This window comes from Carex rostrata, chromosome 19 (assembly GCF_964058835.1).
Source record: "Carex rostrata chromosome 19, lpCarRost1.2, whole genome shotgun sequence".
Classification (NCBI taxonomy): Eukaryota; Viridiplantae; Streptophyta; class Magnoliopsida; order Poales; family Cyperaceae; genus Carex; species Carex rostrata.
This window is the reverse complement of record NC_135936.1, coordinates 2836093-2852855: the sequence shown is the minus strand read 5'-3', so window position 1 is coordinate 2852855 and position 16763 is coordinate 2836093. Positions and strand designations below refer to the sequence as shown.

Here is a 16763-nt window from a genome sequence, read left to right as displayed (position 1 = left end):
ACCATATATTAAAAATCAGAATTTGTCTGAACCGTTCGATTCGATCTAACACAAATAGGTAGATCATCATAACCTTTAAAATTCAAATTCATGAATTATATTATACTCTGAATTGTTTTGGCCTTTGGATTACAACCCTGCACGAATCTTAAAGCAGTCCATTTAATCCCCCACCCTCTCCCTTCTCTCTTTCTCTCCTTCCCTACCCGTGACAGCCCCCTCCCCTTTCCGTCCCCTCTCCTCTCTTCTACGCCAAAGAAGAAAAAGGGGCTCTGCCCCCTCCCGTCGCCGGCGAGCCGCCCACGCCCCGCGCCCATGCTCTCCTCTCTCTCTCTTTCTCGGTTCGGAAAACCCCAGCCCGCCCCCATTCTCTCTCCCGGTTTCTGCCTCCCCCCCCTCTCATGAAACCCTAGAAATTAGGGTTGAGGGGTTGGCTCGGTGCTGACCCGGTGCTCGCTGGATGTCGTGCTGGTTCGGCTTGGTGCTGTTCTGGTGCTGCCTTGGTGCCGTGCTGGTGGTGGCTGGTGCTGCCCCGGTGTTTGCTTGGTGCCGTGATGGTGGTGGCTTGGTGCTGCCTTGGTGCTTGCTTGGTGCTGTTTTGATGCTTGGTTGGTGCTGAGCCGTGCTAATTGCGTGTTGTTGTTGCTCCGGTGTCGATTCCCCTTTCCCCTTTGCTCTCTCCATATCAGGCTAGCTCTAATCGGATAAATTATCGAGCCTTTTGTTTAATTGATTGTATTTTGTAAAGGGAATTGTAGTTAATTTCACCTTTGCTCGGATTGTTGATTTTTCCGACAAATGGTGCTGACTTGAGGCTTGAGCCGTGTGTTGATTTCTGGTGTGCCTGTTCTGATCTGACCTGGTGCTTGTTTCTGTTTTGCTGGTCTGGTTGGCTTGTTTTCCTGTGTGTGCTTGGTTGCCTTGTTCTGTTTTCCTGTTTTGCCGTTGCTTGTTGATGCCTTGTTGAGTCTGTTTTGACCTGTGCTAAGGTGTTGTTGTGCTGACTTGCGAAGTGCTGGTACCAGTGGTACCAGCCCAGTATACTACTGGTATGGTGCTGATTTTGTGTGTGTACCAGTCCTTGACTTGACAGGGACCAAAAAAAAATGTAAATAAATTAAATTGAGGGTTGTTTTGTGCAAAATACAAGCCTTGGAAATTTTTATAAAAATAAGGGGTATGAATTATAAAATATAAGTCCTATGTGAGTTGTATAAATATAAGGGACCAATTTGTAAGATGTAAATTGTTTGAGGCTATGGCCGGCCATGCATGTGAAGTATTATAATTTGAGCCATATGTGAATTTAAATAATTGTAAAGAGGCCTTAAATTGAAATGTTGGTAAATAGGCTTTGGAATAGCTCGTTATGACCATATGTATGTATTTATGTGAGATTGGATAAATGTTAAGTAATAAAGAGGAATAAAAAGGGTTGAATTGCAAAGTAGACACCAATGTGTGAAATTATATTAATTGAGGACCAATATGAAAAAGATGTGAATTTATATGAATGATAGCCGTGACTTTGCGGTTGGGATATACTTGAATCGAATTGAAATGATTGATTGTTTTGGGCCTTAGTAAATTGGACTTGAATTGAAATGATTATAAATGAGCTGAAAGGTATAAAAGAATTGACGAATTAAAAGACGGCTTTTGAAATTTTAGTTTTAATGATGTAACCGAATTAAACCAAGTATACGTATAATATAGGTGTAGGCTCGGTCGAGCAAGATATCGCGAGGTAATTCGAGACGCCCGATCCTTAAATTAAGCGGTACGCTCGTCATAATCAGGTGCGGGATTCTTGGACTTGTTTGATACTTTATTTTCATGAATTAAACTGTGTATTCGTTTGTCATGTTGAATATCATTGATTGCATCATTGAATTGTGTAGAGCATTTGCATAGCCCAATCAAATTAAACTCGAATTGATGTGACTTGAGTGATTTGCATGCTGGTATGGTTGTAGGTTGTGTCGATCTATTATGATCTGATTTGATTGAAAGTCACCACGATTTGATTTGATATGTATGTGAATGGATTTACGAAGTTAAGCACTTGGATCCAATGAATTTGCCAAGTCGGGCTGTATGCTGACTTGGATTCCCAGGATCCTAATGGCCTTAGGTGAACGGCCCTCGATGTTCCCAGTACCGGTTGGGACGAGGGAGGGTGATTATGTTATGAGATGTGATTGGAAATCATGGGTGACATGTGTAACGTCTGTGGCTCGGTGGCATTCTCCTACGTGTTAATGCATTTGGAAGGTCAATTGGATATTACGACTATTGGAATGATTCCAACGAGGATTTTCTTTATATGATTCAAACCAGACCTTAATAAACTGTTAAGCCAAGCGATTGCAGATGGGTGTCAGATAAAGGGTCCAGCGGTTGGCCATCTGTAGGTGTCAGTAACCCTACAGATGTGGATTTGATAAAGGGTTCAGCTCGAAAAAACATCTGTAGTTGCTACAAGCCCTAATGAGTCGAGTTAAGCCAAAATATATGTTGTGTTTGAAATTCATCTTGGAAATTCCGTGAACTGTGTTTCAGGCTGATTGATTGTTGTCGAGCATTGGCATTGTGTTATTTACGATTATATATATCTGTTTGCATTGTTATTGTTTGGGTTTCATTTTTGAATATAGAGTTTGATTGCAAGTCCAATAATCTAAACTGTGGCAAATTTCGCACTGAGAATTTATTCTCACCCCCACCCTCCCGATTATTTTCAGGTTTATTTTACGGATGCAGCAAATGAGGATATTGGTAATGCATATAAAAGATCCACTGCCTTGCGTGTATATGTGACACTTGATAGATACACGTGGCAGGCTGTCGCACCCGTGAATTTGGGGTGTGACAGTTATAGGCAGAAAATTAGCTTGTTTTTCTCCCAAATGAGCCCCCTTAAATAAGCAAGGGTTAGGGCAACCCTTTGTGTAAGGTTTGAATCAATTACACAAATGCCACTAGCATTGTTTAGCCATCTCATGCTCTCTTTAATCTCATCTTATGGTTGGTTCAATAAATTAATTTATGAAAAAATAATATTATTCATATTATTCTATTATACAATATTTATATTATTCTTATAATGTATTCAAACATTATACCAAATAATATTTGCATAACTTCATAAATTTATTTATGGTCTAAGCATGTCATATTATGACATTTTATTTTAGCATTTCATCACATGTATTTTATCTTATACATCATTATGAAATGTAAAATACTTGTTGTTTCTCTTCAGTTGGTGTGACCGTATAGAGGATCTATGTCATCTTGGCAATAATATAAAACTTTATATTATTGACTATAAGAGGTTCTATCATTACATTATAGTTATCCAAACGACATAGTAATCATTTACTCAATCCACTAATTTTGTGTCTATCCTTGTCACATGATATTATGAATAATATGCAAAATAGGATCGTGTCATTTTTGCATTATATTCGTTTTCTTGGTCTCTCAAGTGAATTATAATTATAACTACATCAGTTATATTGCATGCGATATAATTCCACTTTACCAAGGGGCCCAGTAATATCATAACTCAAATTGAGGGACAATGATAATATTAACATATAGATTTCTCCCGCACAAGTTGTACACAACGAACTGGTATTTTATTCCTATCATAAGATAGTATTTAAATAGCAATCACATTATATGTTTCTCATGTGAAAAACCTACACATCTCATATCTAAGATTCTAAAGACACAATGAAAACATTAATGACACAAAACACAATCCATATAATGTTCCATTCATTTAGGTCATGTTCAATATATAAAATACACATTTTATATATTCATGTAATTAAATGATAATCCTTTATCAACATTTATAGAACTTCAATGTACTTTAATCTACATGACAATCTTCCTCGGTAATTAATGTTCCTCCTTGATTACCACGATTGTGAACTTATTTAGTTATTAAATGTTTCTCATCTTAGGAGTTCTATGATTCAAGACCAAGAGCATCTTCTTGAATACTTCCAAAGATATAACATATAAATCTCAAGGAACAAGAATAATAATATTCGTAATAAAATCATGAACAACACATAAATTATTATTAAAATATAACTTTCAAAACACACATCCTTCACTGTGGGTTGTAGGACTACGGTGCTACGGCTCAATATTTAAGTTTTCAAAATCCTAACGGTCAATCCGAACCGATCTTGTTCTCCATATTAATATGTGTTTGGAGACCAAATTTTACATTTTTTTTGAAAATTTTTTACTATTTTTTTAAATTTATTGAATATCGCTGTTTCTTATGGTTCAGATTTGACTGAAAACAACGATTTTCAATAAATCTGAAAAAATAGTAAAAAAATTTCTAAAAAATATAAAATTTGGTCTCCAAACACATATTAATATGGAGAACAAGATGAACGGTTCGGATCGACCGTTAGAATTTTAAAAACTCAAATATTGAGTGATAGCATCATACTATGCAATCCATAGCACCGTAGTCAAATCAGTCAACCAGTGGCCAAGTCACTTATTAAAGGCTATATTTAATTGTAGAGTAAGAGGTGAAATGAATTAATTTATTCTACACCTACTCACTTATAGAGCCAACTGACACAACGTACAGAAAATTATATCAATACCTATTTGAGTGCATATCTTTGAGATATCTCATTTTTTGCGTGACCGACGTGTCGGGTGCCTATTCGGGGATAGAGCAGGGGCCAGTATTATTCGAGCTTTGAGATTCGTGCAGAACGTCATTGAACGGTTGTAATTTTCCTAAAAGTCGCGCAAAATATGAGATATTCTGTACACTTACTCCACCTGTTGGCTATTGAGCCAATTGAGGCAAAGAAATTCGGAGGCTTCCACGTATTGATACACCATACAGGGGCTAGAGTCTACATGGTCGGCATTCCTTTCATTCGTGCCACCTGTAAATCTTTTACGGCCAGGGTTCATCGCGTACTTGTGGGGCTATTCTGTCAACTGTGAGCAGCCTGGTAAGGATTAAATATCTGCCCAAGGGCTTTTCACTCAAAAAAAAAAGGATTAAATATCCTCTTCATACTTCGTACTTCAAAGAGCTCCTCCTGAAACTTACAAATTCTAAGAATAACTTACAATTTAACAACTTTGTATATATATATTTTTTATCAATGTATCTCATATTGGAAAATTTCCACTAATCCTCAACAAAAAAAATAACCTACAGTTATTAATTTTTTTTTTTAGTTAAAAAATTGTGCGCACATTTATAAGCAATCTTTTTATCAAGTGAGAGTATTAAATATTACACGATTTATAAGCAATATTAAGCATACAACTTTTGAATATTGATCATCACTATATTTCACCACATTTACATATAAATTTAGACAATTTTGTACTCAAAATGTTTAAACAATATGCAATTATCATCAGGTGGAGTCTGACTTTCAAACTGTGAGGGTCCAACACATATGGAGGTCAATCGTATAAAATTTTCTTACAGATAATGGGGTCAATTTTAAAATACCATAATATTTTACTCTAAATTGTTCAGAAAATCATATGTAAATATTAAAAACTTGAGGTATGGGGTCAATTGACTCCGAGGAAATACTATTTCTCGAGATATACACGAATGAAAGTTTGACTCCTGTAGAAGCATTTTGTGAAGCTTGTCTTCATTTGATTGATTCTTTTCAAATTTTGCCCCTTTTATAAAGAAGAAAATCTTTTTTTGAGAGAAAGTGATGAAAATGATTTTGATATTTCAATTAATTTTTCAGAAATATCTGCGTATGGATATACAACCCTATACCTTTTCAAGTAAATCCGCTTTTGATTATTATTATTATTATTGGAACATTTCTCTTTGCATGTGACAGCTTATTCACAAAATCATAATGTCTAATATTATTAATGAAAAAAGTTTTTTATGATAATGATTTAGCAAGAAACAAACTCATGATAGCAAAATTTTGATTTTATATTCTTATCAATTGTAAGTTTTTTTTTTTTTAGTAAAGGTTGGAGAATTGTAAATTTATTTTGTTATCAAAGAGTATTAAAATCATAGAAATACATTCTTAAAGTCATGGTGATGCAAAAATAGTTCATAAATTACTAGATTATAACAAAAAAAAACTTGCAATATCAAATGATTTATATGAGGCTGATAGAATATATGACAGGCTATCAAAGCTAAAATAAATTTTACCAAAACGTTATAAACAAAAAGAAATATGTAACTAGCTTATTCTAGTACTTTCGAGGGGTTGAGAGACAAAAGGTACAAAGTAGCCTTCTGGAATAAATTTTTAAAAAGCAAAAGGTTACAGTGAAAATATCCTACTGACATATAGGGACCTGACCTCTCTTCGTCGGCCGCTTTCTAGAAACTTGGCTGCTCTCGGAGTCGTCTAGAACGATCCAAATTAAAATATCCTAAAATAAATTTGTCTATGCAATTTTAATTTTAATTTTAATTTTAATCATACTGAAAGGTTAATGACCGTTGGATTCTCCAGATTAAAAAAATGATTAAATCATTGACAAATCATCCTTTTTTTTTCTTAAATATGTTATCTTTAATTATTATTATTATTTGACCTTTTAGGTTCATATATTACGCCAAAATTTACCTCGGAAATTTTATTCTTCAAGAGAAATATAATATTCTTTTCAAAATAAAATCCGTGGAATATGCACTTGGCAGGTGGCAACATGGTCAAAATAATTATTACTACACAAGCACACTCATGCTAAAACGCATATCGTCAGCAGCATTTTCTCAAAAAAAAAATATCGTCATCAGCCATCAGGTTATCCAAAAACAGTTTGACAATTTCTTCTCAAAATAAAATAAATACAGTTTGACAATTCTTTTGCCTAATAAAAGAATACCTTTCCCAAAGAAAAATTATCTAGAAACTTCTACACAAAAAACTCGAGAAATTGGTCCCCGTCACTCATTTAAACCGCTCACCCACCCAGAAATAGAAACAGCATCAGAAACAAGTCCAAACAAAAAAAAGAAAAGAAAAAAGGCACCACCTAAGCATATCGCCATTTTTCCAAAATGGAGCGACAGCAGTTAGTACCAGTGAAGAAGGAAGAAGATGAAGAAGTGATAGAGATAGAAGAGATGATACCATGTGTGCCACAGCCTAAGGAGGGTCTACACGAGGCAGGGCCGGCGCCATTTCTCACTAAGACGTTCGACATGGTGGGGGATCCGGCGACCGCCGACGTCGTCTCTTGGGGCTCGGAAAAGAACAGCTTTGTAGTTTGGGACCGGCACCGCTTCTCGGCCATGCTTCTTCCAAGATATTTCAAGCATTCTAACTTCTCTTCCTTTATCCGCCAGCTCAATACCTATGTATGTGTGTGCATATGAATTTATCAGCTCTTTTCTATTTTACTAAGTCTTGTGTAGTAATGTTGATATAGAAATTGGAAACTGTAGGGTTTCAAGAAGGTAGATCCTGACAGATGGGAATTTGCAAATGAGGATTTCTTATGGGGCCAGCGCCACCTGTTGAAAAACATCAGGCGCCGACGTGGTACTTCTTGCAGTGGTACATCTGGCACTGGCAGCAGTAGCAGTACGACTAGTGTCGCTGCCACATGCGTGGAGTTGGGAGACTTTGGTGTCGAGACCGAAATTGAGAAGCTAAAGAGAGACCGAAATCTGCTGATGATAGAGATAATTAAACTAAAGCAGCAACAACAAAGCTCCCGCAAAGAGATGATTGAGATGGAGCAGCGTGTGCAGGTATGTACCCGATTGAAATTTGACAAATTCTATGGTTTAATTGGCTTGTTGCACATGCCAACTGATCATTTGTATATCAATGCATGGCTAATTAGGTGGCTTCCAATTGCTTTGTATTTATTTCGTGGTTAAGCTTAGAGAGGTAGGGTCTTAACTAACAAAATAAAATTTCTTCATTTGGCTATGCTTTTCCAACAAATTTCATGGTTGATTAACACTAGCCAGTCATGTATGTGTCTGGTATGAATCAACCCAAATTCTCAGTAAGATCTGTTCTCAACATAAATTGGTTATTTGTGCACAGGGAACAGTGAAGCGGCAAGGGCAAACCATGTCGTTCCTAGCACACGCACTAAAAAATCCCGAGTTTGTGCAACAATTGGCTGCACGATGTGATAAAGATAAGGTACATCTAAATGGTATGAAGAAACGAAGATTGCTCGGACAGAACAGTCTGCAAGATATGGAGAAGTTGTTGTTGGATAGTGTTGAGAGTGAGGAGGGGTTTGGAGAAATAGAAGGCATCAGCGAGGATTTGATTTGGGATGAGTTGGTGAAGGAAGAGTCGGTTGAGCAGGTTGGCGGGCCCGAGATGAACCTTGATGTGGAAGAATGGGGAGAAGTAGATGAGTTAGTTGAACATGTAGGATTCTTCAATTCGCCTTAACATGTAGGATTCTTCAGTTCGCCTTAGTGTATTGCGCACATGGTGATCGATGCTCTAGTCTATTAATATGCAATATGGTGTGGTATCAGTACGTATTTAATGCATTAAACTATGAAGGTTTTTTAGATGTTTGATGAAAATGGGTGTGGTGATTCGTCTTTGTTGTACAATTTCGGAGCAATTAGGGGTTTTTCTCCTCTTTATGGTTTCTTGGGTGTTAGTATCGATAGGTGATACTTCATGCATGTACTTTCATTGCTATGAGATAAAAATTTGATGAAGTTTTATTTTTTTTTTCCTCGATTGTAGGTTGAAGATGGATTAGAGATTCCCCAAGATGTGGTGTGCCTCTTAACCTCTTTGTTACAGTTACCATTTTGTTCTGCTAATGTTATAACTGATGGTGTATATATATTCAGCACTTGTTTTGTAGACAGTAATTTGGCAAAGAATTCAGCATCGGTTGAATTACATGTTGAAAATCTTACTTATATTTGTAAATTAATTCTTATAAACTTCCGGATGGTATCAACTTAACATGCATTTTCTTTGAAATAATATTTTATGATTCTCTATGGTTAACAGGATTAATCGCACTGACGGGCCCAATTAAAGACTATTAATCTCTTATCCGAAGGTTGTTTTACTGTTCGATGGCGTTTTCGAAACCAGCTCCAAAACGGCCATGATATTTTTTTTTGGCAGAGAAGCCCGTAGGCATGTATTGATACTGCTTTTAGTACATCAGGTACAGATTCTGCTAAATCAGCAGTTGAAAGCGCACAAGTACTGTAAAATGAAGAGGGATCTTACAATAATTTTTTGAGTTACAAGTATTTTTTATATTTTTAAAGTTCAAATTGTTGATTCAAATTATTAGATGTGATCTCTATAATAAAATGTGTTTGGAGATTAAATTTTATATTTTTTTTAAATTTTTTTACTATTTATTAAAATGAATATAAAAATTAGTCAAATTTAGATTATTAAATTTTATATCCATCTTAATAAATAATAAAAAAAAATTTAAAAATATAAAATTTAATCTTCAAGAAAAAAATTATTATAAAAATTACATTTAACGATTTAAATTTTAAAAATATAAAAAATATATTTTTTTAATTTATTGTAACTCAAAAATTGTTACTTGATCTCTCGGCTCGTAAAATAGCAAGAAACAAAAAAAAGGAAACCACGGCAACAGCTCCAGTTTTAACTTTTCTACTTGGACTGGATGTTAAACACCGCTTTTCCCTGTTTTTTTTTTTATTATTAATTTCGTTCCTGGCTGTGATTTTTCTTGGGCCAACACGTCACGCAGAATGCCCCTTTGCCGGAAGGGGTTCTTGTTGCCACGTAATCCCCTCCAAACCGCCTAGCGGTGAGAGGTGAGTGAAAACGGTCGTGATATTGTTTGGTTTTTATTTTCCGGGAGTTTGTTGGTTAGTGTCATTATATAATAAATTTATGAGAAAATTTTCAGTGTACTGATATAAATTTTCAAAATAGCCAATTTTTTCATTAATACATAAGAATATCCAATATATCCATATAAATTTAAACTTTTTTTTTTTCTATCTCTTTTTAGTTACTTAATTTTTTTTATTTAATTAATTAATGTCATTTTTTTTTTTTGAAGCAAGGCAATAATTTTCCCGTTTTATATATTGAAACGAATATAATATTTACATGATACTAAATGTTAGATGCCTGCGTAATGCATCCCAGGAAATCAAGAAAACAAAAACAGCTAGCAATTTTGGACCTCACTAAGAGGTGTACACAGATATAGTCCAAGATCAAAATACTCAAAAGCAAAGTTAAACTAGATAATGTGCACACATGCACAGTTATAACAAAATAACAAAGAGGATCACTCATTCTCTTCTCCTGTCACCCAGTCCAGCAGAAGCACATCTTTAGGATCCAACACTTGAAGAGGAATAACATCAATATCTTGTGGCAGCCACAGCTGTGTAGCTTCCCGCACTTCTTGCTTAACGGTACCTGTCCAATAAGAGACCAAAGAAACAATTTGTAAGATAAGATTTCTTGAAGTATAAATAACAGTACTGTTAAAACAAAGATCATTGCGATGCTTCCAGATGCTCCAAATAACTGCACAAACAACAATAAGAAATGCAGATTGCTGGAATTTAGGGAGAGAAATAGAATACTGCATCGCATCAGCAATAGAATGCCACTGTTGATGTAAGACCTGACATTGACCCATCCAGAACCAAATGTGTTTAGCATAGTGACATTTGAAAAATAAATGATTAGAATCTTCTATGTGGTGACAAAACTGACAATTCATATCTCCAATCCAACCTTTTTTTTGTAAAACTTTTTTGGTCAAAATTCTATGCTTATGTGCCAGCCACATAAAGGCTCTGATTTTAAGTGGCACAGGAACTTTCCACCATAACAGTAACCCCCTGAAATTGAGAAATTTGTACAAGGATTTGACAGTAAAAATTCCATTTGCTTCTCATCTCCAAGCAAGGTGATCACAATTATGTGTAAAGGAGAGAGTGCTAATCAATTGCAATAGTATTCCCCATTCATGCAACAGCACACCACTTAATTGTCGTCGAAAAGACATGTCAGCCCCTTGAGATACCACTACCTGTTGGACTGTAATATGTTGTGTTGTGCTTAATTCATAGAGTTGAGGGAATCTGTGCATCAAGGTACAATGCTCAACCCAAATATCGTGCCAGAAAGAGATAGACTCTTGATTACCTGGATAGCTGTGAGTGCTAAGCTTATCAAGATGTTCTTTTTGAACAATTGCTTGCCAGAAGGGAGAAAAAGACAAGGCTGGTGCATTGGAATAGTATTTAAGTGTGATGACAGTTTTCCAAAGACTATGGTAAGGAGTTTTGAATTTCCACCACCATTTTAGTAACAACGCTATATTCATTTGGTGGAGATCCAAAATACCCATCCCACCAAACTGTTTGGCCACAATTAATGTCTTTTAATTTTAAATAGGGGGACCATTACTCTTAATTATTTCTCCTTTCCTCTTTGCTCTTCTTCCTCTCATTTTCAGTACTGAACTTACCACTGAAATTATTCCAGTACGCCAGGTATCGTAAGCTATAGACTAAATAACTACACCGGTCCTAAAAGTACTTTTTGGCCGAAGCTAATGTTTTTTAGTATGCCAAAGTCCAAGCAAACCGAGCAAGTCGTTTTTTCAAGAGAAATGGAATAGAGCTATGCTGACATTAATTTTCGCAAATTCATCTCCATAAGAATTTGGAAATTTCCATGTGTAAAACCCTGGTCACGCCAGACCACCAATTAATCAATCGAACTTTATATTGTTGATTGTAGTCAGCAACCACATGCTAGCTTGAGCAAGTTCTTTCATGGTTCTTGGTGGTTTGTGAATCAATAGTTGATTTGTTTATTTTTATTTTTTTAAATAAGTTAGTAATTACCGATTGTTGATTGTGGGTTCTTGACATGGGGATTTTACAAATTATGAGAAATCAAAATATCATATCGGGTGATATTCAACGTCCACACGTGGGATTTAATATATTATCAAAATTTCATTTTAATCATGAAAAAGCATATATCTTCAAATTCTGATTGTGTAAATATAAGAGAACGTTAACTTTTCTCGGGTACCTTTGAGCTGATTCCTTTTGTTCATCAGGACGTAGCGCAATTCGTCAAGCAAGTTTTCAACTCGATATGCGAGTTGTCGAAGGTTCTGAATCAACTCCTCCAGAAAACTATTGTTATGCAAAGGTGGCGAGCGCTTGTGCACGGGCCACCAAGCTGCAGCTGCTGGTTGAGAATTTTGAAGTCGTTTCCAAAGCTGATGTCTTTAATTGCCCATGCTTCCAACAACATAGTTATTGTTAACCAGAGTACTCATCAATCAGCCAAGGATATTGTACCAGCAGCTTGAAGTACAAAAGCTAGCTCATGATTTTTAGCTATACAAGAAATTGAAATGTGAAGTAGTAAAAATTTAAATGAACCAAAAAATAAAATACAATAAATTATGTAGTTAATTGTTTTCATTTGTGATCATCGCTTGGAATCAATGCTTCAGCATAACTTCATTGACCAGTTCTTCTGTATGCTTTGGTGAATCTCTGACAAAATCAGAGCGATTGAGATTTGAGAGGGGAAGGGGATCATAGAAGATACATTTTAATGGACAACTCCATTTAAACAAAAGACTTAAATTGGTCAATTCAATTTTTAAATTATTTAAATAAAAGCTAAGTAATTAAAAGGAGTAAAAGAAAGAAAGTTAAATTTATATGGGTATATTAGATATTACGATATATTCATGGCAAAATTAGCTATTTTAAGAGTTTGAATGGGTACACCAGAAATTTTCCATAAATTTATTGGCATCGTGCGACAAATTTAGTGACCGTCAATCTCTGTGCTTTTATTCTCATATACCTAGTCTAAGTGTAGGGGTGCAAACGGATCAGATAATATCCGACTGTATCCGGATCCGTATCCGAAAATTTGATACAGATATCTGATATTTGAATATCTGTGCAGATACGGATACGGATATGGTCTTGATTTTTAATTATCCGTATTCAAATAGTAGATATATACTATATAGTTTAATATATATTATGAAAGTATTTATGTATATATCTACGGATATCTAATATCCGATCCGTATCCGTATGTATCCGTTTAATATCCGATTCGTATTCGTATCCGAAAAATAAAAGCGGATACGAATATGGTTTTACTACTATCCGATCCGTATCGGGTCCGTTTGCAACCCTATCTAAGTGGACAACATTTTTCCTCAAAAAGGTGGACCGAAATTTTGTATTACTCGTTTGTTCTTATTATCTTATATAGTTATATTGAATTGCATGAAAAGGTGGACCGTTTGAATTGCATAAATAAGTTGAAGAATGATGAAGGTCAAAAGGAAGAAAAGTAGGAACACAATCTGTCAAAAAAAGAGAGTTTTCTCTCGGAAGATGATGTTATTATATATTTACTCGTTTAAATTGTAATGATAGTTCTAACACTGCATAGTCATAATAGCTCACTGCAATCTACACTGCGCGCATGACCATATAGCTATTCAAAAAGGGAACCAGGTCCTCTTACAAGGTAATTAGTAGTCAATCTCCACATCTGATTTAGCTCACCTTTTTAATGATTTCCAGAGGTGATAACTTGTCAGCCCTTTCACGCAAAAAAAAAAAAAAAAAAAAAAAAAAAAAAAAAAAAAAACTTGTCAGCCCTGGCGGTCAAATTATCCACAATGGACACTATAAGAACTCTGTGCAAGTGGTACAAGGTACATGCATTGTGGTACACAGCACAAATATAATAAATGTCCCCAAAGTATTGTGGCGCGAGCTAGTGGAATACATATCCATGGTTTTTTCTATAACAAAAATGAATTCAAAGAACACTAAACTATGATACAACATAATCTAAACCAAAACAAAAATAGCAAAAGAAACTACAAATCTGATCTTGATGTCATCAATCGTACTCTTCGTTTACAAACTCTTCTTCTTCTTCCTCTAGTTCTCTGTTATCCATTTCTTCCTCTTCTTCATCACCAGTAACAATAAATCCACCTAAGGTTTCATCATCTTCATCATCAACCTCTTCATTTTGAACCGGTGAATCATCCTCGTCTTTGACCGTCTCTTTTCTTGGTTTTTTCAAATCTCTAGATCTCATAGTATATTTAGATCCTTTTGGACTGCTTGTATCTTTTGCAATAAGGTCTTTCTCTTCTTCACTTTCTACAGTCCAGTCCTCATCCCCCTCTTCTTTGCCTCTTTTCTTTCCTGCTCTACTGCTCTTGCTTTTTGATGTGCTATCCTCACTGGTAAAGTCATCTTTGTCATTCTCAGAGTCAGAATTTTCTTTTGGTTTGTCAAGGTACCAGTTCCAGTTCTTCATTGGGCGTAACTTTCCCTTAGGGTACTTGTCCAATTCATGTCCCATGACCAGAAACCCAAATTCTACATATATGGTACAATGTACATTCTTTAATTTATACTGAAGTTGCAATATTAAATAATGAAATCGACTGGTTTTCAATAAGTATCATAATACAATTTTCACACAATGAAACATTTCATTATCCAATATAATCTTAAATCTTATAATTAGTATAGTTAGTTCAGGAATCATTGCATGCACTCTGTTCAGTGAAATGCCAAAAAGACAATGGTGTATGCTGTATGCATACACGGTATATAGAAAATTAGAAATGAATAGAAGTGCCCTTTCACATATTTGGTTCTCATATATTGAACTACTAATGCACAACTTAAACATCAGAAACTAGCGAAATTACCTTCAACAGGATCAATGTTTGACAAATCCAAGTTCTCCGCCTCAAATTCCCCATCTGCTCCAACTTCCTCTCTCAATTCCTCTTTTTCTCTCTCTTCTCTCTCCCTTCTCCTCTCGATAGTCCTCCGCTCTCTCCGTTTCACTGCCTCCAAAATCGATCTCTCTACCCCTCTCTTCACAACCCAAAATCTCGGGCTTTGTATTGACAAAGACAGCCTATCTCCGTCTCTCAGCTCTCCCTTCTCGCCACGTCTACAAACTTTCTTGCAACCATTGGTCAGAATCAAGATAGGGTTCTTTCCGATTACTTCAAAAGTGAGCGTCGATTCGATGGTGAGCGTCAGCGACACGTGGCGTCGTGATACGGTAGGGTTGGATGAGACGTTGGATCGACCAAGAGTGGTGGTGGTGGTGTCGATTGAAATTTTATCACCATTTTCTTCTGATTGGAGCTCCATAAAGAGAGAGAGGAGTGCTAGAGAAGAATCCTGTCTAACAAACCTGGTCGAAGACTCGAAAGCGAGACGGAGGGAAGAGAGTCAAGCGGTGCAAATAAATTTTAACATAAAAGGTTTCGGCCTTATATTTCGATTTAGGCTTTGGGCTTAGTTCTTGGTTGCAAAGATGGTAACTCTTTATTCACTGCGGCAACCCAATTAGGGCTCCAGCCCAGGTACTGGTCGTTTCGGTCCTAATACTCTTTCGGCCTTGAAGCCTTTTCCGTGGGTAGTACCATTTTTCTCTTGCAGATAATGATAATCCAATACTTTTTCATATTAGGATATGAAGCCCGGTATTATACTATCCAATATTTTTGTATATTTTTATTTCGCAGAGGGTATAATAGTAACACCCATTCCTTTCATGCTTCAATTATATTTTATATTTTTATCTTTAATTTTAAAGTCCAAACAAACAATCTGAATTGGTCAATATGATATTTATATTAAATTGTGTTTGGAAATCAATTTATTTTAAAAGAATTACTATTTTGTAAGATAGGTACAAAATCAATGTTTCTTCAGAAAATTTTGGGCCGTCCAAAAACAGTGATTTTGCATCTATCTTAAAAAACAACAAAAAAATATAAAAAATTATAAATTTAGTCTCTAAGAACATTTTAATATAGATATTATGCTGAGCAGTTTGAATCGTTTGTTTAAACTTTTTTTTTTTTGAAAAAAATGGAGATATCCACCTGTTTCATTAGAAACATGGTATTGTTCTTAAAAAAACAATGATCCAGAATCACTTAAGCATACCTACATACTAGAATTAGCTACTTAACTAGAGTTAACCATGAGCATAGAGTAGTTTGAGACTAAAGATTAAAACGATACAAAACAGCTTTAAGTTATGGTAGACAAAAGATAGAAAATAGTAAGTGATAGTGGATAACAAACTAAAAGTAACTTTATTAATCGAGTAGCAAGTAGTAGATAATTTTGGGGACTCACTCACCCAAGAACAGGGGACTCACTCACCCTAAACATAGCATTAAGCTAAGACAAATAAAACTAAAAAAAAAACTAATTTGCCCTTAGAGTCTAAGGCTTATTTATAATAAAAAGGAAAACAAAAACTAGCTGTTACAAATCGTTCAAAATACGGTAATAAAGCAGCATGATATTCTCTCCTTAATGAGCTAGGATATTATGCCTTTTAAATTGCATTTTTGGCCGTTGACTCCTTGCCAAAATTGCTACCATGCACATTTCAATTATTTATAGAATCTAGCTGCACCATATTCTCCTTCCTATGAAAAGGACTCGACCTCGAGTCCGCTTGGTGTGCACTAGCTGCCACATAATACGGATATAGGTCTGAGATGTTAAAGGTTGGACTTATATTCATGCCATCTGGTAGTTCAACACGGTATGCATTAGGTCCGTATTTCTTGCTAATGCGGCACGGTCCAATCTTTTTGTTCTTGAGCTTGTGGTAGGTACCTACCGGAAAGCGCTCTTTTCTCAAGTACACCATGACCATATCACC

General features: G+C 35.4%; 2 protein-coding genes across 3 annotated transcripts; one reads left to right on the top strand and one right to left on the bottom strand.

Moving 5' to 3' along the window:
- The first annotated feature begins 7007 nt into the window (after positions 1-7007).
- On the top strand, positions 7008-8972 carry LOC144571940 (heat stress transcription factor A-2-like). Of its 2 annotated transcripts, none has more exons than XR_013517613.1 (4): positions 7008-7372; positions 7460-7768; positions 8073-8523; positions 8745-8972. XR_013517613.1 is itself a non-coding variant. In XM_078321331.1 (4 exons), the coding sequence occupies exons 1-3, from the start codon at positions 7073-7075 to the stop codon at positions 8433-8435; spliced, it is 972 nt and encodes a 323-aa protein (XP_078177457.1). In that variant the 5' UTR covers positions 7009-7072; the 3' UTR covers positions 8436-8438; positions 8745-8972. The 2 variants fall into 2 exon arrangements, 1 of the variants encoding a protein (XP_078177457.1); XM_078321331.1 differs by having other exon boundaries at positions 7009-7372; positions 8073-8438.
- A 4764-nt stretch (positions 8973-13736) lies between these two features.
- LOC144571522 (SMAD/FHA domain-containing protein) lies at positions 13737-15329 on the bottom strand. The gene is made up of 2 exons (XM_078320848.1): positions 14770-15329; positions 13737-14431 (listed from the first exon to the last, which is right to left on the bottom strand). Exons 1-2 carry the CDS (start codon positions 15224-15226, stop codon positions 13941-13943), a joined length of 948 nt encoding a protein of 315 aa, XP_078176974.1. The 5' UTR covers positions 15227-15329; the 3' UTR covers positions 13737-13940.
- Between the last annotated feature and the right edge of the window lie 1434 nt (positions 15330-16763).